The sequence below is a fragment of the Hydra vulgaris genome, chromosome 08 (assembly GCF_038396675.1).
Source record: "Hydra vulgaris chromosome 08, alternate assembly HydraT2T_AEP".
In the NCBI taxonomy this organism is placed as follows: domain Eukaryota; kingdom Metazoa; phylum Cnidaria; class Hydrozoa; order Anthoathecata; family Hydridae; genus Hydra; species Hydra vulgaris.
The window spans coordinates 17,057,626-17,083,311 of NC_088927.1; the positions used below are offsets into that span (position 1 = coordinate 17,057,626).

The 25,686-nt window shown below is 30.1% G+C and overlaps 2 protein-coding genes across 2 annotated transcripts; both read right to left on the bottom strand.

Moving 5' to 3' along the window:
• Positions 1-12,144: 12,144 nt before the first annotated feature.
• On the bottom strand, positions 12,145-13,167 carry LOC136083073 (zinc finger MYM-type protein 1-like). Its single transcript, XM_065802480.1, has one exon. The coding sequence runs from the start codon at positions 13,165-13,167 to the stop codon at positions 12,145-12,147; it is 1,023 nt and encodes a 340-aa protein (XP_065658552.1).
• A 42-nt stretch (positions 13,168-13,209) lies between these two features.
• On the bottom strand, positions 13,210-13,863 carry LOC136083074 (zinc finger MYM-type protein 5-like). The gene has a single exon (XM_065802481.1). The coding sequence runs from the start codon at positions 13,861-13,863 to the stop codon at positions 13,210-13,212; it is 654 nt and encodes a 217-aa protein (XP_065658553.1).
• Positions 13,864-25,686: the final 11,823 nt, after the last annotated feature.

Below are 25,686 nucleotides of genomic sequence, written 5' to 3' on the forward strand. Positions count from 1 at the left end.
AATTTCTGAGTAGATTGCTACATTTTTTGATAGAAAAAAAATATTTTGAATTACTCAAAACACACTAGTGTGTCTTGTGATTCATGTATTTACTTTTTATGAACTATCTACTAGTGTTGTGACCAAAACTAAAAATCGTAACTAACTAAAAAAACCGTAACTAAAACTAGCCGACTAACTTTTTAGTTAACTAAATTTAGTCGACTAACTTTTTAGTTAATTAAATTTAGTTGACTAACTTTTTAGTTAACTAAATCTAGCGGACTAACTTTTTAGTTAACTTAAATTACCCGACTAATGTTTTAGTTGACTAAAATTACCCGACTAACATTTCAGTCTTACTAAAATTAGTCGACTAATGTTTTAGTTAACTAAATTAGTCGACTGACTTTTTAGTCTAACTAAAAATAGTCGACTAACTTTTTAGCTAATTTAAATTAGTCGACTAAATTTTAAGTCTAAATAATACTGGCATGGGTACCAATAGCCTTTACGCCGCCTGGGACAGAAAAACCAGGTTGGCGCCTCTATTTCTCAAAATTTTCCTATATTTTTAGAGAAAGGACCTATTTATTTGATTTTTTTTAGATACCTTCTTTTTCTTTGGCTCCCCTTGGACATCTGCTGCCTTGGACAAACTGTCCCTTTATAATTTATTTTATATATTAATAATATATAAAAAATATTAATAATATATTAATAATCATATTATATAATTAATTTATATGATATATTTATTATTAACTATATAATGTAAACTAATTATATTATATATAATATAATTAATTTATACAATATAGTTATTAATAATTATATGGGATACAAAAAGATCACCTTTTGTCTCACTTAATAGTTTAAACATTGATCACCGAATATCTAATTTCCGGGCAGTAATCCAAACTATAATTCAATCAGGAATCCGTTTTGGTCACCCAAACCCCATTGTCCAGCAATATAAAACTTTGGCTGTTCGAACACTAACATATGGTCTTGAGCTTTGTGAACATAAAAAAGTATTAATGCAAAAGCTTGATATAGCTGGAAGAAACGCACTCAAGTCACTCCTCAACGTTTCAAAACATAGCAAAAATTATATTTATCATTTATTATTTATTGAAGATAGATCAATAATTATACAACAAAACAAGCTCAACTTATTTATTCGCCTGATAAACAATAAAATTACATTTGATATTATTAAGTCGCAGCCGGAAAACAAAACAGCCCCACAACCTTTTTTAGATAGTATTAAGGGTTTGCGTAATAAACATGAACTAAATCTGGAGAAAATAATTCAAAGTAAAAAAAAAAAAAAAAAATTATTGGCTTAAAAAATTTAGTTTCTGAAACGGATCTTCAAACTCTAAAATGTGCAGTTAAATGCTGGAACTCAAAAGAACAAAGAACAATCTTCAAGGACATTCTTGAAAAAAATAATTCTAGATGATAACGCTTAAAAGAAAATCTTGAAAAAAAAATAGTAATAATAATAATTAGGATTTTTATATAAATAAACTAGGATTTTTATAATTATCATGTATAAAACTCTAATTTACCTTGTATACTTGTATGGTGGGTGTTTAATAAATATATAAGTAAACAATATAAATATTATATAAACTAATTGTATTATATATACAATTAGTATATTAATAATATATTTTTAGCTAAATAAAAAGTCGACTTGTATTCAGGGCCGCCAAAAGGAATGAAAAGGAGGGGGGGGGGGAGAAAAGGACAGTTTGTCGCAGGCGGCAGATGTCTAAAAGGCGCCAAAGAGAAAGAATTTTTTTCAAAAATTCTGACACAAACGAACTTTATTTAAAATTCTATTAGAATTTTCAAAAAAATGTTTGTTAATACATGATCATTGTACCGCAAAATACCGCAAATGTATAAAAAATAAAAAATATCCAGAAATTTAACGAGATTCCGCCGTGAAGAAGCGGGGTGGTTGGTTGTGAAGGTTTATGACACCCCATCAATTAACTTTTAGTTCATTTAGTTAGCAAATTTGTTTTTTTTAGATAAGTCAGTCAGGGAATGTAGACCTTTCAGACCAGCCGGTCAGCAAACTTTAAAAAGTGAGGACTTTCCAGTCAGCAACAATTTTAATGGCGCTCTTGACGTGGTACTAACTTGCGCCGGCCGTGTAAGCTACAGAGGTGGTTACAACTATTTTAAAAATGAAAATCTTAAAAAATACAATTTATTTAAAAAAAAATTATTTAAGGTGGCCTAAAAATTATATAAACTCCCTAATTATGACTATTACACAAAAATGATTTTTGTAAATCTTGTTATGCGTTAGTTGTGGAAAGGTTAGATCTCCAAGAATTTATTTATTTGCCTTTACGAATTGCTGTTAGTTACAATTTACAGTTGTAATTTGCTAAAGCGCATGAAGGTTTGCTTTTCAGAGTTTTTTAGGTTTTTCAATAGAAATAGTTTTCAATTTATAATTAAACTATATGTATTAAAAAAAAATAATTATGTGAAACAAATTTATAAAAAATAGATGGTGCAATATTTTTTTTAAAGTTATGTTGTGTGCTGGAACTATATTCGGTTTTCCTTTATGTAACACCTCCGATAATTTTTTGATGTAAAAACTCGTAAATAAGTTAGCTCTACATTCTTAAAGCGCTATTATATTTATTTACGACAATTAGATTGTAGAATTTAGACAACTAAAGTTTTTTATTAAATTTATATTTTTTAATTAAATTTCTTTTATACTTTTATTTTTATTTTAAAAATTGTGAAAAATAAATTAACTAATTATGTATTTGGTATTGTAGCGGATTTTTTATAAGGTAAACTAAGCAGTTGGCTTAGCCTGCTTAAAAAAAAGTAATTTTAATCTGAAACAAATATATTAAAGATACAAATACTGTACATAATAAAATACATATACTATATTAAACTAAAAAGAAAAATAACAAATTAAATAGCATATATTAATTAAATATTTTTGTTACTAATATTGTTTAATATAAGTAATTTTATGATTTAATTTAAACAGAAAAAATGATTTATCAATCTGAGACTTATAAAAAAAGTTTGGAAGTGATATGGCTAAATTTATGGGCCATGACATGACATTTTAATAAAAAAATAATAAAAAAAGTCCTTTTGAAAAGACTCTCAGTTGTCATCAAATGAGGCCCTCGAAGTATCTTTGCCTAAGGCCTGAAATGCTTTAATCTGCCATTGATTCTGTATGAAATTATTTTCAGCTGTTTTAACCAAGTTATTCTGCTAAAAAACCCGATCGTAATTTAATTCAGTAAAATAACACCTGGGGCAATACATGTACAGGGTGACCGGAAAGTTCTATAAGTGATCAATGTGCATACTTTCTGGTCTCCCATATTTCACTAGTTACAAGTGTTTATCATTAATTTTTTTTATCAGTTTTGTATCAGTTTAGTACAATTGTAACTATACAATGATGCTTATCAATTGTAACTGAAATTGTCAATAGTAACTGGGTTTGTTCTTTCTATTGTAGTCATTAAGAATGTTCATCGTTTGTTGATTCAACGACATTATGAGAAAGGACTTACGGGTGCTGAAATATTCAAATTAGTTAAGGTGCATGGAATTACTGAGAAATATGTTTATCAAACTATCCAACGGTTGCGTGAAACTGGTGGCGTTGAAGACCGTGAAAGGTCTGTTCGTCCACGAACAGTTCGAACGTATTAAACGAATACGCGAGAAAATTCGGAGGAACCCTGAAAGGTCAGCGCGAAAATTGCCTTAGGAGGAAGGAGTACCCAGGTAGTCAATGAGGGAATTATTGAAATTAGACCTTGGATTGAAACCTTATCGCAAGCATAAAGTTCATGGATTGACTGCAAATCAAAAGCTGGCCAGGTTGCAAAGATGCAAAACGTTGTTATGTCAGTATGGTCATTGTGCGGTACAGAACATTATCTTTTCTGATGAAAAGTTATTCGTGATGGAACAAAGTTTTAATCTTAAAAACAATGTTGTGTGGTCAACATCATTAAAGGACATACCTCAGTCTTCAGGAACAGTTCAGCGGTATCAGAATCGAAGTTCGGTGATAGTATAGACAGCAGTGTGTAGAAAAGGAAAATTGCCATTGGTCTTTATCGAACGTGGCACCAAAATTAATGCAGTATCTTATCAAGAGAGTGTCCTGAAAAAAATTTTGCAACCAGAAGCCAATTTGTTATATCCTAATGGAGACTGGTGTTTTTAACAGGATTCAACAACAGCTCATACAGCTAAAACAACGCAAGAATGGCTCCAACAGAATTGTCCTAAGTTTATTGCTAAGGATGAGTGGCCTCCGTCCTCTACCGACCTGAATCCACTTGATTTTTGCGTGTGGGGTATTTTGGAGTCCAAGGTCAATGCTAAACAATATCTCAACTTGGCCTCCATGAAACGAAAGATAATCCGCGAATGGGAAAAATTTCCTATGGAAACCATTAGTGCCGCCATACAATCATGGCGTCATCGATTATCATTGACAGTGGACCGAAAAGGAGACCGATTTGAATAATTCTTGGTATACTTACACTACATACGTTACTTGATCTGTTACTGTAATTTCAGTAGTTTATGTATATTACATTAAAAATATATTGATTGTGAAGTACTGACAGAACTTTCCGGTCACTCTGTACAGATAAAACATTTTAATTACCTATTTTTCACAAAATATATATGGTTTTTGACATTTCTGAAATTTAAAGGAAATTTATGGAATGTCTTTAAATTAATTTGATTGTGATAACTTCATTAAATTTCTCACCGCAAAAAATTTTATGGAATGTCCTTATTGAAACCTCAAAGTAATGGTTTCCTGCTTTATACTAGATAAATAGTTTTTCTAAACAACATCCATAAATTTATTTTAAGAAATTAAATTATTAAATTATGTCAAGCAATAATACATTTATGTTGGTAGAAAGTAATGCCTTATCGCCGATGCTTAACCACTACCACATAAATGCAAAATATAATCCGTTAGTAGCTAAACGATAAAATAAAAGCTCAAATCTTTCAAACCCTTTAGGATATATGTTAAAACGAGCAATAAACAAAATTTCGAATTTTAGAATAAAGCAATACTTGCTGAATAAAGATGGAATGTTTCGTTAAGTTATGAAAACACTTCGTAGCAAAGGACAGCAAAGTGTTCTTTGAGAGTTATAAGCAATATTTTTGCAATTTCTTAATCACATCAATTTTATATTTATTGTAAACTTTTTAAAATACATGTTATCATTGTTTTGGAGTTTCTATAATTTATCATTATTATGGAGTTTCGATAAATTAGAAAGTTCTTTTATTATATATTCAATTATAATATTCCAACTCAATAAAAAAAATTGGTATATAAATATAAATATATAACTATGTATATAACTGATATATACTTAAATAATACTTAAAACTATATTTACCCGACAACAACTTCAATAAGCTCACTAATTTAAACAAACGTAAAAATTGTTATTTAAACTTTCGTATTTATTTTATTTATGCTGAAGTTGTTATTGATACGCATATTTGTTTTGGAAGTTTTTATGTTGTTGTAAATGTTTGTTTTTATATATCCAGTTAGTGTTTTACAAAATATTAAAATAAATGGTGTTTGTTTTATTAACAAAGGCAAGGAAGGCAAAATGAGCGGCAAAGAATACAGAATAGTAAAACTAACCCAATTGAAAGTTTTAGAATTTATGTGAATGTGGTGTGTGTTTTGTAAGACACCTGTGTATATAATACATATATTGATGTAAAATTTAAACTGATTGCATCTATTCAGTTTTAAGTATGAACTGTCCCTTTGTTTAAATTAACTTCTATTTTCTGGTATAGGTTTGTTGAGTTTTGAGAAACTACTAAAAAACATCTGAAGTTTTATTCGCCTCCGAAATTGTCTATATTTATAATATTTTACTGATGACGAGTGTGGTCAGACCTTTCAAAAATTTTTTGGTAATAAAATTTTCGAATATTACAAAGTGTATTATTAGTTGTATAAGCATTAGTAAATTGTAAGAAATGATGTGCCCAGTTTATATGCGTCTGAAATCTATTTCTGGTATGTTTTCTCAGTGGTAAAATGATTAACAAATATTCTTGAATAACTCGTATTATGAAATGTTTTAAATGCATTTAATTCCAAGAAAACATTGTATGAAACAATATTTCATAACTGTGCCTTATGAGTATTTAAATACGGGTTTAATGCTCAGTAGGTGTTTCAAGTATTGCATACTTGTTTTTAAACGCATCTGAAACGTATTCCTAATGCGTTTTTGACACAATAAAATGCCTAACATAGATACCATAAAGATGCGTATTCAAATAAGTTTCTAGATCGCATTTACAACTTAATATACGGACTCGGTAAATGAGCTTAACGAGCCTGAGCAGTTTAATGAAATAAATGAGCTTATATGATAAATGAGCTTATGAGATAATTGAGCTTATGAGATAAATAAATTTATGAGATAAATTACTATATAAAATAAATGAGCTTTTGAGTAAGCTTATGCAATTTAATAAGTTTATTGATGCATTTAAGGATGAACAAGATGAAAATGTCTTTATAGAGAGAGCTTCAGGCATCATTTGTTCTTTAAGAAATAAGTTCAGAGATCATTTACAAATGTTGAGATTCCAGCTGGCACATCTGGTATTAACAGCGAAAATATTAATCACGTACTACATACCGCTGTCAATACCAGAAAAATGCGCATCTAGTTTAAAGTTTTAACTAGATTCACTTTTAAATTCGAGTTTAAAACCACGTATTAATCAAAGTTACGTACAATCGCGCGTGTAAATGTAAACATTTAACAGAAGAATAAAATTAGGCGTGAGGCATGCATACACTAAAATCGTTAGACCAAAATTAAAATTAAACAAGAAATTTGAACTTGAAAAAAACGTAAAATGTCTTAATTTATGTAACTTTTAAAATTGTTTATGTCAAGAATATTTAGGTATACATGAATATATGTCCGGAATATTCAGTTATACATGAAAAGCTTTATGAAGATTAAGTCTTTAAATAGCTTTGTGATATATGTAAAATGTGTAGGCAGAACGACTCTAATGGGAGATAGACATGTTATTACATAATGTATGTAATTATAGATAATAGACACAAATAAAACCAGAAGTATAGATAAAATAAATCTATCTATAATTCTGGTAAGTATATAAGAAGAATAGAAAAGTTTATAAAATATAGATTCTATCTATACTTCTGTAAATGTTGCTGTTGATATTGTTATTGTTGTTGTTGTTGTTGGTGTTGTGATATATTGCTATATGTAATAATGCTTTAAAATAAATCGTTTTACTAAATGTTATCACATGTGCACAGTGAGACAAAACCGTGTTTTTTGTGCCATAATTATTTTTTTAACTTTTTATATTAGACTGTTACAAATTAATTATACAAACCCTATAAAATGAATTATTATTGCTAAAAACTAAAAAATCTATATAGAAAGTTTTTTTTTTTAACTACAATTAAAAATTACGAACTATATTTGTTTTTATTCTAGAACTCAACGCCGCTAATGCAAGTTCTCAAACTTTTTTGTCTTGTTTGTTCTCGGTCATAACAAACATTTTTTCCCGGTCTGCAACATTTGTTTATAAACAATATATGTTAAGTTTTAAAAGATATGTTAAGTTTAAATAATATCTATATATATATATATTGTTTAAAACTCAACATATCTTTTGCGATGGAGTAAGACAAAAAAAAAATTAAAAATATATATATTCAAATAAAATATATATATTAATCTATGGTAATTTAAAGACCTGAATTTTAGTTAAATAGTTTTATGGCACTATAAAATAGGGGTGGTTCACATCACAGTAATGTTTAAATTTTGAGCTTAGACTTTTAAATAAACCATAAAAGGTTTAACTATAAAAGTCTAACTAGTCGTATGTCAATTTGTGTGTTCGTCACACTCATATTAATAAAAACTTTCATATAAAATGGAAAAAACAGATTTTAAACTTGAAATAACTAATTTTTTTCGACCTTTAATATGTTTGCAGACATATGACTGGTTAGAAATTCAAAATATAACTTAAAACTTGTTTGAAAAAGTTGTTTATTCAATTTAATGTTTTATCTTCTTGAGAGCAGCACCATTTTATACCAAAATATGGTTCATCAACTATAAAGCAAAATTTAAATCTAAACTTGAGTAATTAAAAAAAATTTAACTTTGCTTGATTTTAGACAAACTAAAGCGCTAGGAGAAAAAAAAAAAATTGAAAAAAAAAATTTTTTTGGGCTAAAGAAATGCAGTGAAACATAACCTTTTTATAAAAACGCAAAATTCGTGTATTTTCCAGTACATGCATTAACGGCGTTGAGAACGTAAAATTCTCGCAAATTAAAAGTTCAACAACACCCGGAGGAAATTTTTTTTTACCGATGAAACAGTTTTTTTAAAAGATGAAATAACTGGATCGGATGTACACCAAAGTCTTTTTATTACATCTTCGTTTGTCTTTATTCTGGAATTTTTTCAGAAATGATGTTCCCTATATTTTTTAAATTCTTTATTTCTAGCTTCTTGAGCTTCTTCACTAAATAGACCTAATGGCAATATATACTTTCTATTACTTCTGCACCGTGAATTAGGATCTTGTAAAGACTCTGAGGCATGTAATACCAATAGTACAAGCACGAATAGAGCTTTGCGGTCTCCAGACAAAATAAGCGAAACTTACTAGTATCTATTTGAAATCCACTTGATATGCAAACTAAGATTATGTGCAACTTTACGATTAGTCCTTTGTTTATTCCTGTAATTTTGACAAATTCATCTTCATTTGAAAAGGCTTTTCGAGCAGTATTGCCGTCTTTTGAGTTTTCAGATCCTCCACATTTTGGGTAATCAACAATAAGTCCCATTTTTTGTTGAAATCTTTTTTGTACATTTATTTTTTGTTCTTTAACAAGAGCTTTCTCTGCATTTCCTCTTGCTTGCCATCTTTTGATTGGTATCTTACATGAAATACAAATGAGACACTAAAATAAACGTATCTATGAATGAAGTGTAGAAAATCCATATTGAAGCTCGTCCGGTGAATAGGGAAGTTTTGTAACTTTGTCAATGTTGTTCATGTCTTTTGGTGAACATCCACATATAGAGCAACATTGACTAGAGCTTGTTACATTCTATAAGGCAGTATGGACTTTGTCATCTATTATCGTAACTTGAATGATATGTTTGACTGAAATAGGCTTGCCATTAGATAACTGAACACATGTTTCTACAAGATTAAAGATCTCATTTTTTAAAGCAGTTTCTTCAATGAGTAATAAATCATTTATTTCTTTTTCAAATTTAAATCTTAAAAGTCGGCAATATAAAAGTAGAAGAAGGTTTTGGATTTCTCCAAATAACAGTTTGAATTTTTCTATCATTAGTTGTAATCTGAATTAGAACAAGGAAAGTTAGAAACATGATTCTTCTTTTTTCAAGTTGCGAAGGCTTTTCACAGATATTTTTTGTTTATATATACTTTGGCCAGTAGAGCCATCAAAACCTGCTTTATAATTAAGAGATACCAGGTCACCGTTTTTTACCATACATAAAACATCATTTTGAACTTGACAAAGTCTTTGAGCTGTATGGTCATATAAACTTTGAAGTGGTATGCTCGCAGTATAGTCAATAAAAATCATGCTTTTAGGGTATCACAAAAGTTTTGATAATTTTATATTATTATATGCAGGATACAGGTTGCATTGTTTTGCAATTGCTGCGTTCCTATGGAGTTGGAAAACAGCATTTTTTTTACTTTTATATTTGAATCTAGCATAAACCCTAATGCCTCATTTCCAGAAAGCATTGAAGACTCTATATTCTTATCTAAATATACTATGTTAACTGCTTTAGCCTTTTCTGTTTTTCTTTCTTTATTTAATAAAACTTTTGAAGCAAATGATAACTCATATGACCAGTGACATTTTCGAAATTTGCTAACACGTCAATACTTAGTTTTTGAAGAACACTCTTGAAAGTCAGTAATTGGTGGTCGACCAGTGCCAGAAGAGGATGAAGAATTTGCATTCGGTATGGCCATTTTGACAGCAGTAAAATCATTTACATTAATTTCATTATTAATCTATTTAGCATTGTTTTTAATGATATAGATCCTACGCGTTTACAAGTATTCCAGCGCAATTTTAGATGTGCTAAAAAGTTCTCAAGTCTCTCAACAATGTCATTTTTCTGATCAAAGGGCAACTCAAAGAATGTTAGCAAATGGCGGTATGATTTCTCAATGTCTTGAATAGAAATGTTATTATCCTTTAGAGGAATATAAACATCAAGATATTTCATGTAAAAACAGAATTAAAATTATTGTTACTTCCATACATATATCTGTACAAAATTTTTAGTACATAAACTAATGTAGTAACATTAGATATACTGAAAAGGTTACAAAAGCAGGAACTTTTTTTTTTGTGGGAGGAGAGGGAAGGTAGCAAAAATCATCATATATAGAACGAAAAAAAATTATTTTATTGTAGCTATTGGTAAAGAATAAAAAAAAATTCTATACTTGTATTTACACATTTTGCATAATTGATTTGTAGTTAAAAAATTATTACAAAATATTGAGTTTTATAAACTTATTAAAAACGTGTTTTGGCAATAAATACTATGAAACGAGTTTGATTTATTTGCAATAACTTAATTTATTGCACAAAGTTGCAAAATATTTATGATGCCTGACTATGTACATATATTGAGCACTAGTTTTACATAATCAAATGTTTGTAGGATATTGGATGATGGTTTGGAGGATGGAGGATATTGGGGGATGGTTTGGAGGATGGAGGATATTGGATGATGGTTTATCTGATACCAAATAGTAATAAAAAGTAGCAAATAAAAATCTCAAAAACTGATCACTGATCATAAAAACTGAGGACTACATATACGTTAAACTGTTTTGAGAAGTCTCAGCGAAAAAGACATAAGTAGTACCAGTCTTTAAATACACTGTGATGTGTTAACATTACAGTGTAAACTGTAATGTTTACACATCACAGTGTATTTAAAGACTGGTACTACTGTGAATAAAAAGTATAAACTGCTACAAAAAAGTATTTAAGGAGTTATAATTAGTATATCTAAACAGACTGTTTGAATATACTGTTACATTATATTAGTAATGAACTGAAGTTTTTATAGAATCTTTTATGTTTACAGAGATAAATGTTTTCTATTAATAACTTTTCACACAAGTGTCAGCCTATATCTTAAAAAACTGTGTTTCTTTCATTTATATCCATTGATATCCATTTATATGTTGTATATTCAAAAACAAAGCATTTTGTAGTTTATTTTTCAAAGTTGATAAACATTTGATTCAAGATTTCAGATTATTATAAACCTTGATGTTTGGGTCATACAGGGCCGTCTTAAGGCCATCGGGGGCCCTAGGCTAGACTTAATTTGGGGGCCCCCTTTTTCCTTAGTAAAAAAATTAAATCAAATACTAAAATAGGAAACATTTATTAAAGCAATGATAAAATTGTGACGTTTACGTGATTTTTTTCTTGAAAATTCTTTAATAATATCATCAAAATCAATGGTTAAAAGAACATCTGATTCAATTGACATTAACGACAAACAGTTCAATCTTTCTTGCAGCATGGTTGAGCGGAGTTCATTTTTTATAAGTTTTAGTTTTGAAAATGATCGCTCGCCAGTGCAATTTGAGACCATCATTGACAGAAAAATTCTAAGGGAAATTTCAATATTTGGAAAAGTTGATTCCAAGTGGTCTCTTTTTAATGTTGAGTAAAATTCTGTAAATGAATGTTCATCTTTTGAAATGTAATATTTAAATTGCTGGCACTCAAAAAAAAGTTCATTTTCATTTATGTCCTTCTTATAATTTTGTGCTAGGTTTGAACAATGGTCTTTTAGTTCAACATTGGCAATTGTTTGAATGTTTACTAGAAATCCGAAATTGTCATTGATCTTCTCATATGCTGATGTTCTTTTTTCTAAATTTGATGTTAGTGAATCAATAACAGGAAGGTATGTTTCAATTTTGAATTTATAACTTTCCTGAAATTCCAATTCTTCAGCCTCTCAAAATCTCAAAAGTGTTCATTTTCGTGATGAGATTTTGAGCATCATTTTGAGTTTCTTTTGACTGACTTATGTCCTTGATCAAAAATTCAAGTGCTTTTTTAATCTTATCATAACTGTCATGCAGACAAGTCACAGCATCTGCACGTGCTGACCATCGAGTTCCAGAAAGCTGTTTGACAATTTTTTTACCTTTGCCAACAAAAGACAGAAGCACTTGCCAACGATGAGTTGATGCAGAAAAAAAGTTGTAGAGGCATTGAACAAAGTCAAAAAAAATAATTGCTTCTAAACAACATCCAGCTGCACTGTTGCCAACCAGATTTAGAGAATGTCCAGCACAAGGAATAAACAATGCTGATTCACTTTTGTCTTTAATCCTCTTTTGTAGGCCTGAGTACTGTCCTGCCATATTTGATGCATTATCGTATGACTGCCCACGACAGTCAGATATTGAAATTTCATTTTCTTGTAAAAAATTCAAAACCACTGTTTCTAAATGTTCAGCTCCATGCCCGTGAATGGGAACAAATTGCAAAAAACGCTCAACTGGTGCCAAGTCTTTAACATATCGAACTGTAAAAGTTAATTGATCTACATGTGACAAGTCTGGAGTTGAGTCAACGCTGATTGAGTAGTATTTTGCTTTTTTTAATTCAGAAATTATTTCGCTCAAAACTTTATTTCCCATTAGGCATATTAACTCCTCACAGATATTGGTGGAGAGGTATGAAGTATTACCTTTTCCAGAATTTCCATGTTTTTTCATGTGTTCATGTAGGAATGGGTCAAACTGGCTAAGTAACTCAAGAGTTCCTAAATAATTACCATTTTGCTCTGAACCAATGGTTTTATTGTTTCCACGAAATGGCAATCCTCTTGATGACAAGAACTTTACAACTGCAACAATTCTTTTAAGCACATTTTGCCAGTACAATTGTTCGTTATGTAACTGTTTCATTAATACAGAGTCAAGCTGGCCACTTTCTCTCTGCCGACTGGAGTAAGTAAGCATATTTTTATGATGTTCAGAACCATTCTCGTGTCCAGATATACATTATAACGCATTTTTCCAGTCATCAAATCCATTTGTGGAAAAATTAGAGTGTTTGCTGGAGAATAAGGTACAAGCAAAGCAAAAAACAGAACCTGTTGAAGGTGAGTATAATAGCCATTCACGATTGACAAATTCGCCATTGTGTAGTTCACGTCTAAAGTAAGATTTTGATAAGTACCTTTTTTGTCCGCAACTCAACCTTTCCAAATTTTTGAAGCTCCGATCATTGTTCTGGCACATGGACGGGCCATTAGAAATCCAAAATGATTGAGCTTCTTGGGATAACTGATGCCACAATGCTGGGTCAGTTTCTTGAGTAGTTTTTGTTGTTGAGTTTGGATAAGTTTTAATTTGATTTGATTCTGGCTCCTGTGCTGGTTCTGGCTCCTGTACTGGTTCTGGCACCTGTGCTGGTTCTGACTCCTGCTCTGGTTCCAGTTCCTGTTGAATTTCTAGAGTTTCATTTGGCAACAAAGCACTATCAATGCTTACGAAATTTGAAGTTGGACAAAGAAATACATCTTCGGACACAACAGGCTTTGACTTTTGTACCAAAAGAAATGATGTCAAAGAAAGATATTTTGAAATGTCTTCTTTTGCTTTAGCGGCTTTTTTCCTCTTTGCAGCACCACTTTGATAAGTCCGATTAGACATGTTAAATAACTTTTTTTCAAAACAGATGTTTTAAGTTGATCACAGCAATTTCAAATTCAATCTAATGGGATATTTTAAGTGCTTGTATTTAACACTTCTTATCGGAAAATTTATGTTTATTTTCGGACGCATGCATGCATTTTTGCTTATCAAGAAAAAAAAAATTCCCTAGGGGGCCCCCAAACTGAAAAACTGATACTTTTCTAAAAATAATTAAAAAAAATCTTATCAAGAAAAAAATTATTCCCGAGGGGCCCCCAAACTATGATTTCTTCAGAAAATTTAGAAATATAATTTTTTATTTATATAAATTTGAAAAAAAATCCAGACACATTTTGGGGGCCCCTGAAAATCGGGGGCCCTAGGCTGCAGCCTACCTAGCCTATGCGTTAAGACGGCACTGGGGTCATAGTTTAGATAACCTTAAACCAAACTTCAAGGTTTTTAATAATCTGATACCTTGTAGTAGATGTTTTTGAACTTTAAAAACACAAACCAAGCAAGTATTGTGAATTTCAAAATAGATATCTCAGTTGTAATGACTTGGGATATTGGTAACGCAAGCGTTGTAGCTTAAAAAGCTGTCTAGTTGAATGGGTTTATTAAATAAATTTGTGCTGGTGAATATAAAAAAAAAAGTCCAAGCAACAAAAATGTTGGTTATGATAATAATAGTTTTATTTCATTTCTGAAAATCCAGTTGAATTTTGATTATATCTTAATTTCAAAAATTAATTTTATTCATAGTAGTTAACATATTTTTTTAGAATTGAATTTTATTTATATCATTCAAGATATTTTCATATTACCTTTAAAAAATGATAGCATATTAAAAATATAAAATGATTTTATTTCTATTAGTTTTGATACATATTACCTTCTATAAAAATATTAATAAGATGACATCTTCCTTAATATTCACTTTTCTTATTTTGAATAAATTAAGGTGTAAATGTTGGTGTAAATTCATATTTCTAATCTTTTAAGATTAAGTTATTCAATTGGTTTAGGATTAAGCTAAGCTCAAGGTTAACTATTTTATCCACAACATATCTAAAGCTAGGTTGTTCAACAAGCTATGTTAAACAGCCTAATTTATTACAGTGCGTGTTGATTTATGAACTAGAATTAGCAAATTGAATGAAAATAGAATATTATGATAAATTGATAAGACAGTAGTAATTTTTTGTTTTTGCTTTTAGGTATTAAGCAGGCTGTACTTGAAAACTTACTTTTTTGCAATGAGGTTAATAAAACCTCCAACTGAAGCTACTTTAAAAAATATTTCATAGCAGCATGTGCTAAGACGACTTTCTTTAAAAAGTTTTTGGAGATTGTTTAATGCTGGTTTTTTAACAGGTTTTAATTTAAAAAGTTGTTTCACATAGAGATTATTGATTTTTTAATAGTTGATATTTATTAGTATAGTTATTATTGGAATTTCAATTTTTTGTTATAATTTTTCTACAAATATAAATTTAATAATATGTTATCAATGTGAGGGTATAATTTCAAGATATAATTAAAAAATGATAGGATCAGCTTTATAGACCTAAGATCAATACGTTTATTTTTTTATAAATCATATACAAGTTCAGCGCAAAATATATGATAGAAACCGATAGAAACCACTCACAGATAACTTTTGGAATTGATTGGTTCATTAAAATTTTATTGTTTTTTTAATATGGTTTCCACTTACTATGACTATCAGTGTGAAAGCACGTGCAAACTGGCAATCGGGAGACTTTTAACAAAAATTAACGCCGTTTTTAAGTTAATATTCTTGCAATTTCTTAACATCATTTTTCTAATTTATAATATATTTTTTTTTAATTATAAATCATTACCTTTATTTTTTAATGTTTTAATTTATTTATTTCATTTAATTCGGAGATAAAGGTTTCACTAGTTTATTATTATTTTGTAGTTTCTGTAAATAGGAAAGTACTTTTATTATATAGTAAATAAACTGTAGCAACTGTATTGAAGTAAATTAAAAAAAAAAATTGATATGTTACTAGTATATAGCTGATAAAAAATAATAGCATAAAACTATAATTATTAATCAATTCTAAAAAAGCTCACTAATTTAGATATAAGTTAAAGTTGTTATTTGAATTTTTGTGTTTATTGTGATTACATTGTACATACATTTAACAAAATATTTACTAATGCTTTCAGATATTGAAAAATAATGTAAATATGGCGCACCGTTTATGACATCTTTTAGATTTAGTGAAAATTGCTCAATAAGCCCTGCTCTACCACGCATGTTCTTTGCAATAAAATGGCTACATTTGCGTATTGAATAGAATCTGATTACTGAGTTTTATGCGTATTTATAAGGGTTTTATTTACGAGTTTAATACTCAGTAGGTTTCGTGTTGCATACTTATTTTGATTCGCATCTGAATCGTATTTTTAATGTGGGCTTGACACAATGAAATCCTATTAAGAAATTAAGAGCTTCTCGTCGTGCTAATATATGTCACTTATGGTACAACAACTATCTAACTCTGTCAACCTACCATGCTGTATAGATGATGCCTTCATATTTAATTACTATAAACTTCTTGAGGATAATACCTATTTTTTATCTCCGAATAATGTCCAACCTATCATTAAACCTTTGACCCGTTGAAAAACAGCTGACTACTTTAGAGAAACATATTCATTCCAGCACTAATTAGTTTAATTTATTAACTTTGTATTTTTCTTCCATGATTTGTCATAGATAATTGTCTACCGGTGCTGCACACTCTGCTATTTTTCCTGTTGTTAAAAATAGAATGGTAAAATCTCTGACTCCGCTAATTATTGTTCAATTGCTTTAGTTAAAATTTTTCTTTAAAACTTTAAACACGTTTTTGTTTCACTTGTTAAACAAATTTATCAAAGTCTTCCAATCAATTTGATTTATACAAAGAGCATAGCACTTTTATGCCCGTTCTTATTTTAAAAGAGCTTTTAAATCTTTACTTATCTCATGGCTCTAACAAACATTTAATTATTATTAATATTGATAAAGCTATTGTTAGAGATTGCTTTAAAACATGGTTTTTGAAACTCTCTAAAATTGTCTCTGGTGCGACGCTCACTAATTGTCTGGTATGATGATCAAACAGCTCTTATATCTTGGACGGGCTTACTATTCAATCTCTTTATATTATTTCCGAACTTAATAGTTTTAATAGTAGTAGTAGTAGTAGTAGTGTCCCTAGGAGCGTATTTGATACAAATCCCTTGGCAGTCATTGCAACCGAGGTATTGGCGAGAAAGAGTCGCAGCTTTGCTTTATAAGAAAACGTGAGTGAACATAAAAGTTATGTCGAACGTACGTAAATTTCATACAATGTAATGTTAAAATGTACTTAAACATATATCAAGTTTTACAGTTTGACTTTCACTTAAAAACTGTATTGCAACAACCTCTTCTCAATTTTTAATCTGCAGCATTTATTTCCGTTAAAAACAATTTTTATATAGTTTTAAAATATATAGTTTTAAACAAAGGAGCTCGATGAAAAATTGCAATGACGTATTTTCATTTTTATCTTCTTTCAGCCCCTGTCTGTTTAACTCTTTATTTTATAAAAATCATTGTAAAAAAGAACAGATTTTATTTTTTATTGTATATACAAAAACGGTGCTTGTTGACAAGATTTTACTGTCTTCTGTGTTTCTACGGACATGTTTTTATTTTTTTTCTTGTATATATATGTTGATTATTTATTGTTAAACAGCAAAATAAATCTAAAAAAAAAATTCGATTATCGGCATGCCAGCATGGCCGAGTGGTTAGCGCGCTGACCTTCTAAACATAAACGCCGTGGTTTGAGTCCTACCACTGGCGACTTTTTTTTTCAATTTTTTTTAGATTTTTTTAAATACAAAATACTTGTGAAGTTTTATAAAGATTGTAAACAAACATCTTTTACGATATTATACACTTTAACAAGCGAAAATTTTTTTAAAAAAGCTAAAACATCTAAAAACATTAAAAAACAGGGATATGTGTCATGATTGAGAAACTTATGTTATTTTAGTTTTACATTACAAGTTTTTTTCCAACTTATTTGAATTTGTGCAAGGTAAATGAGTATGCAACATGTTTATATGTGGAATATAAAATCTATGGAACTGTAAAGTTGTTTTGATTTGCATTTTAAATAACAAAAATTAAAAAATAAAGCAAGCTGATGACTTCAACTCGCCACGGGGCGATCTTAACTTTTTAAAACAGTAAGAGAGTTTAAAAAGTATGTTTTATATAAGAACATAATTGAATACTCTAATTATATACTTAAATTAAATCATTTTATTGAATTAGTTACTTTTAAAAATGATTAAAAGTTAAAGTTATTTAATTTTGATACGATTAGGAAATTTAGAGTTTTACAGCTATTTCAACTTGCCCCCGTTAAACATACTAAACCGAGCGCGCAACAACGACAGAATTTAGATAATCATCAAAATAGTATTATACTCCATTATATTTTTGCTTTATATACTTTTTGGCTGGTTCCTAATCTTAACTTTTAAATAAGGGATTGCCCATAAATTACGCAACGCTAAATTTCACTAATGAACAATACAAAAAAGACCAAATTTTCCCGTATTTTTACGGGACCCGTATTTTGACGGGTCAGACCAGCTAGTGCATTTACTATTGGCAATGGAATACAATTAGGGGGTATAATATGCTCCTGCTTTTTAATTCATTTATGAATGATCCAATTGTTATATTTGATACAACTCCCAAAAGATGCTGTTTGGGTTTTTCTCTCATTAACCATCTCTTTCATTTTGATGATATTGCCCAATATTCACACTTAGCTAAATGTCTCCGGAACCTACTTAACTTATGCTCTAGATTTGCTTTGAAGCATTGTATAATTTTTAGCAACAACAAGTCTCAAATAATTTATTTAAAATTTTTGAACCCAAAGTTTAAATCCATTGTTTTATATTAACTTATATGGTTATTTTGTACAGTATTCAATATAAATACCTTGAATATCTGATCTCATTAGCATGCACGATGAAAAAGATGTGTTAAAAAAAATATGTTTTTTGTATGCTTAAGCTAACATCATTTGTAGAAAGTTGTGCTCAACAAAAGTTCAAACAAAAATCATGTTGCCTAATGTCATTTACAGTCCTTTTTATGGCTGTCAGCTTTAATATTTTCTGTTAGACTCATTTCATTGTCTACATGTTGCATTTAGTAATGCACTTTGTCTGATTCTAAACAAACCACCTTTGAACAGTGCTAGCAAACTATTTGTAAGGCATTGTGGTCATCCTTATTATGTTGTTATATGCAAGCAACAATAGTATTCTTTATTATTTTTGCAGAACAGTGAGAACATACTTATAAAATCTTTTGTATACTTAGACAGGTTCTTGCAATCTTCATTGATAAATAATCGATAAATTGATAGCAGAATTAATTGATGCCAGTTATTTGTTTGTTTGTATTTAGTACATTGTAATTATTCTATTCTCTTTATTTTACTTGCTGTACCCCTAAAATATGTTTTCCTCTTGAACCTGCAAATAAATTTGATTGATTGATTGATCCATTTATTATTTTCTTTCTTTCTTTTTTTCCGTTTTTGCGGCATAAATAAAATTACTTCAAAATGTCAATCATTGGTTACCGTAAAAAAGAACGTTCGAGTGACACAAAACGGATAAGCATCTGCAGTTTTTGGTTTTTACAAAATCAAAAACCGCAAATGCTTATCTTATTCTGGCACATTTAATTTTGTTAAGTTCAAAATTTCAATTATCTTATCGATTGGAAGTGCTGCATGTAATTTTTTAAATATCAAAGATTGACTGAACTTTATGTTAATTTTATGGGTTAAAATATTTTTATAATTAAACTCTTGTTTAATCTTAGTAAAAAAACAGAGTTAATAGCATCTTTGAGTTAAGCCTCATTTTACATTACTTAACCAACTCATTGTTTTAGCTTTACCAGTTCAGGTAGCGACATATCTTTTATTATTAGTTTTCTGATTCCTGACTACCAAAAGAATGTTCTGCCATTTGATCCTAACTCTGGGAAATGTGAACAAAGTTTTATACAAAACTAATATTTTTTCTGCACAGTTATTGGTTACACTAAGCTTGCTAACTAGTTGAGTAAAATGCTTGAATGAAATTAAAGCTAAGAACTCACTTAAAGAATACTATTCTTGATCCAAATTGATGTGATCTGTAAGTATAAAAAAAGCCAACTTTCTATTGTAGTTAAGTTTTCTATTCTACTATTGCTGGAGACAATAGCATGAAATTGGAAATTTTAAGATCTTCTTAATAATTAAAAGTTAAGTTTCTGCTTTCAAATCAGGAACACCTAATGGTAGTACGACAGCCTTAGGAGATAAATATCAAATGTGGATACTCATGTTTTTCTGAAGAGAGTTTCCAACTTCATCATTCTATTCTTTTTGAATTGTTTTAGCAATATTAAAAGCATTTAAATTATCATGCTCCCTCTATTGGAGTTTTAGATAGACAGGCCCATAGAAACAGCAACACAAAATGCCATCCTAGAGACCATATCTTTCTTTTTAGGAGTCAAATATTCAACGACTGCCTATGTAATATCAAATATTAGAGAGTATATAGCATAAGACATAAACCTAGCATTGTGATAGGCACTAGGCTGATTAATGTGGAAATTGTTCAAAATATTTAACTTTCGTTTTGCACGACATATGTCCTACAACATGCCTATAAAACTAGACAACAAATTTTAACTTTTTTTGTGTTACAAAACATATACTTTTCTGGTGCAGTTTTTCACCCTGAGTTCAATAATCAAATTGAAATTGTTGTGTCAGCTCTAGTTTTTATGCAATGTATAGATACCGTTTATTATGTTTGTACATGTATTATGAATAAATTACTATAGAGAACGTAGAGTCAACTCACACTCAATTAGACGTTCTAGGACGTTTATATGCTTGCTTGTACACAGCTTCAGGAAGTTCTGTCGCTACTGTCCAACAGTAATCTGTCATTGTTGAGGTGCATTATCAACCTTTGTACCGCTTTTCCATCTCAGCCATCTCCTGATGAAAGCATTCACAATGTTTGTCTCTCGCGTTGTTGGAAGAGAAGAAGTCAAGATGACTGAGTAGAAAGAATAGCATCAATGACACCTTGCAGCCCAATGTCTGGTATGAATCCAACAAGCTCTCAACTAGTTTCAGGTAGTTTTGAGTTTTGTGGCTTCCCAAGAAATTTCTGACAACCAATTTAAAATTTCCTTGGCAGTTTTCTCATCTCCTTCAAGGGTGTTGTCAAACTGAATGTCCTCCATTCGCTCGTGAATTTATAGACTTAAGAATAAACTTTTCATGATTTTTTCTGAGCTTAATTATGAGAACTTGGAAACCAAACATTTAAATGCTGCACCATCTCAATCAAGAGCCCTCGCAAAATTTTTCATCAGGACGAGTTTTATGTATAGAGGTGACAGGAGAATTTTAATGCATTCATCGAGTGCTACGTGATTCTGATTTTTGACACCAGGTTCTAGAGATTGTCTCTTTGACCATTTCCTTTTGATGAAATGATCTTCCCTCTATCAGCTACAACAGCCACAGAAGAAGTAGCAAAACTACTTTTTATAACCGAACTGCATTCCAAGAATTAGTGCTACAACTTTTAAGCCACATCAAATTAGCTATTGGTGTTGTTCACAATTTGTCTTAACTAGAGCTAGCTTCATATTTTTATATGCTTCCTTCGATTCAGTTGCATGAGCAATAGAAACTGTTAGTATAGTGTTTTTATTGTGTGGAATACAGCCTTGAAAATAGTTTTCGAGGAGTCTATAAACAGTCTCTGTTCATCAATACCATACTGAATTTTTAGTTCATCCATTAAACCAACCACATAATGACAATAGACAACTTATTCTGCCATTGAAAATATGAATCAAACTCACTGTAACTGCTGCGAAGTACAATTATTCTCACATTGTTTTGATTCCACTGTTGGATCCTAATAGTACAGTCTTGCTCTTAGATAGTCCTAAATCCTGAACCAGATTATTAAGTTCATTTTTTTAGACTCAGTGAGGATCATTTTCAATGCATTAGTTAGAAATGTTACATCTTCTAATGTTGATGGTTCTGAAGTTTCAACGTTGTCAATAGCATCATCATCATCCTCATCACTGAACTCAGTCAGTGTGCTGGTTGATGGATCTGGCACATGACCTTCACAGTAGGGAACTCATCTCAAGCCACCTAAAATATTTGAATAATATATTGGTTGTGTCCTCGCCTCTGAGATGTCAAAATCTATGAAGTATACCATGCAAAAGTAACAGTTGCTAACATTTACAGCTGGTTTCTCCGAATCATGGGTACCGCAAATAGCATGGCTCTTTTTTTCCCATGCAACTGGTTAGAAAACCATGCACTACAAGAAGCTCAACAAATATGAAGAGCTCAGGGTTATTATCGATCATCCAAATTAAAACCAAAGTCAAAATATAAAGCTTTCTTGATCACTTGTGTGTAGACAATTGCACAGTTTCACAGGAGCTATACGTTTCTGTGAAACTAATGTCAAGACCAATTTGCACTTATAAAATATTTTCAGCAATCGGAACAGAAAAGCAATTCATCCATTTATGGAACACAAAAATTTAAAATGCGCAGTTTTATGTTCCATAGTTGCATAGTTTACTTTTCCGTACCGTTCAGCAAAAAATTTCCTCTAAATGGAAATTAGTATTCACAGCCGCCACAGAATAACAAATGAATCCGGATTATTGACACACTTTCTTAGCCTGTTTGATTAAAACAAATGAAATAATGTCACTATAATTTATAACAAAATCAGAAACAAACAAACAAAACATTTAAACTGCATGAAAAGCATATGAATCAAGAAACACGATTAAAGAAGAAGTCAACACATTCAATGAAAAACCATAATTTTTATTGACAAGATCTCAAGCAAAAAAACTATCATTTTTATATTATTGCTAGATACATGGAAAAAATATATATATATATATATATATATATACATATATATATATATATATATATATATATATATATATATATATATATATATATGTATATATGTATATATATATATATCTATACATATATATATATATACATATATATATATATATATATATATATATATATATATATATATATATATATATATATATATATATATATATATATATAACAATATATTTAAACAATTTCTTATAACAAATACACACCTGTCCAAAATTGTTATAAACTACTTTGAAGCCCTCCAGAAAAACCCTTTTGAGGGATGATTTTTGTATTATTCCTGATGACAAAAATGTGAAATTTGAAATCATCTGTAACCGTCCTTGGAAGAAAATTTGATTTGAAAATTGCATCCCATACAATAGAGAGAAAATGAGAGCATTCTGTTTATTTTGATTTTCTAGAGCATTCAAATTTGAAAGTTTATATTTAAACATAAATATTATCATATGTGTACATAACTAGATTAAAACATAAAGTAAAGAGCTAAAAAACTTTGTGACATTTTCATAAAGTGATGTATTCTTTAGTAAATATTAGGTTTTAAATTCTACATTGCAAAGCATTCTTAACCACACATGAAACCACAATCATGTCCATAATATTGATAGGAATAAAAAGAAGTATTCTGTGTGTTGTAAGAAGGAAGAAAGTTTTAAATTACTCATTCCTAAAAAAAAAAAAAATCTTAGTTTACTGGCAGAATAAAAAAATAGATTTTACTCCCAATTTAGATATTCTTGCTGTTGTAGTCCACGAGCGAAGTTTGCAGCCACTTTCCATATTCTGGATGGTCTACTGGCCTCTTGTATCTGCTCCAATGAGACTTGAAGCTGTGGTGAAGAGCTTCAGTGGCCTGCTCACTATATTTTCCAAGGGAGTCTTGATTCTTTTCTATGAAGTGTTTGATGTGGTAAAACACTGCATGGACTTTTGGAGTATCACTTACTCTATCAAGAGCCAGATAGGAGGCTTGGAATGATAATAGTTTTTTATAATAGTCAGGTTCCAGGGTCATTCCAAAGCAGGCAGACACCACTGCATCAAATTTTCTCAGTGCATCAACAATGCCAAAAATGTTGAACGCACAGTCTTCTTCTGCAAGCCTTTGAAGGATATCTACATTTTTGAGGAGTTTTCTACACTCATTTCCTGCAAACTGACCACCATGGAAAGGCTGAGGCTTGATGTAAAGAGCCTTGGGCCACTCATCAGCTTTCAACCACTCTTCCTTCAATGCTCTGAACAGATGGTTGACTACTCCAAGTAAGAGATGGAGTTCCATTGGTGGAATGAATTCCAAGACTAGGACATTATCAAGCAAGCTTAAAAGAGGCTCATGGACAACATTCTTAAAATCTTTGGCTCTTTTGTAGTCCTGACCATTGTCCTGGAATGCTTTGAAGCATTTTCTCAATGAACCAAATGTTCGAGGACTTCCACATGCAGACAAATCCTTTGAGTCAACTTCACACCAAGTGCATGGGTGAGAGCTTAAGTGGGACTGCAAACCACAGATAATACTGGCTAACTTCAAATCACATGAGATGAGGTAATGGGCACCCTCGGGATGAATAGGATTCAAAATTTTTCTTACATTGTTGTAGTTTTCTGGAACTTCTTCTGCTACAGCAACAAGAAGCTGACGCTTCACTCCACTTTCTTTAGCTACTTGTGATGTCAAGGTTTTCTTGCAAGGTGGAGACCTAGACTTTAACACTTGCTCCATCTCTTGAATGCCCAGACTGACCTTAAAGAAGCCACCACCACCATCTATACCAAGCTTCACAATGTGCTGTGTATAGACTTGTCTTTGAAGCAGGACATCATTCAGAAGTTCTCCTAGGTTTTTGCAGTGTACAACCAATTGCTTCCTTCTCTGTGATTTATCATTGCAGACTTCAATGTCAGTTTGAGTGAAATGAGCAGGCAGCTTCTTTTTAATCTCAATAAACTTTGTTTTAAAGTTGGGTTCCAAAAAGTGACTTTTGGTGACTTGGTTTATGGTAGACACCAATTTATTCATTGAGGAATTGGATAAACCAGTGTTGACTTGAACATTCACCAGATCTTCTGCTGTCAGTAGTGGGGTGTCTCCAAAAAGTTTTTTGGCACTTGATGGTCCTAAAATAAAGTTGAAAACATTTATATATAGTTGTATTTGTTTGCTACAAGTAAAATAGACACTTAAAGTATAATGATATTATGATAAATAAATAAACATAAGTAGTAAAAAGCATTTGACTATCTAATTAACAAATTTTGATCTTTGGCTAGGTGCTAGTCTAAATGTGTAAGAAAATATGCATTTACTGATTTGAAACTACACTAAACCTGGATAATTATTTAATATGTTTGATTCAACTTAATTCAGCTGTAAGTTAAATTTGGTGTACTTTATCATGCAACAAAATAAATTTTGTACTTATTCAAACATTGTCCTATCTCAAATTTAAGGGTACATTAAACACTAACTAATCTTTTATTTTATTATAAGAGATAACTAACAAACATATCTCTTTTTACAAGTGGCTTTTTGATAACGTGTCTGTGATTTCTTAAAATAGTAAACTCAGGATAAGAATGCTTAGTCTTAAAGCTTGTACATAACACAATAGTAATTTTAGCATAAATTTATGTACCTTTTGTGAGACACAAAGGGCGGCCACCTCTGCTTTGTGCAAGTTTGACAGTTCCATGTGGAGATGCTTCTTTGACAGTAACAACTGAAGCTGCAATTTGCTCACTG

Coding starts and splice junctions, on each gene's coding strand:
- LOC136083073 (XM_065802480.1), bottom strand. CDS start 13,167: ATGCTTACTTACTCCAGTCGGCAGAGAGAAAGTGGCCAGCTTGACTCT.
- LOC136083074 (XM_065802481.1), bottom strand. CDS start 13,863: ATGTCTAATCGGACTTATCAAAGTGGTGCTGCAAAGAGGAAAAAAGCC.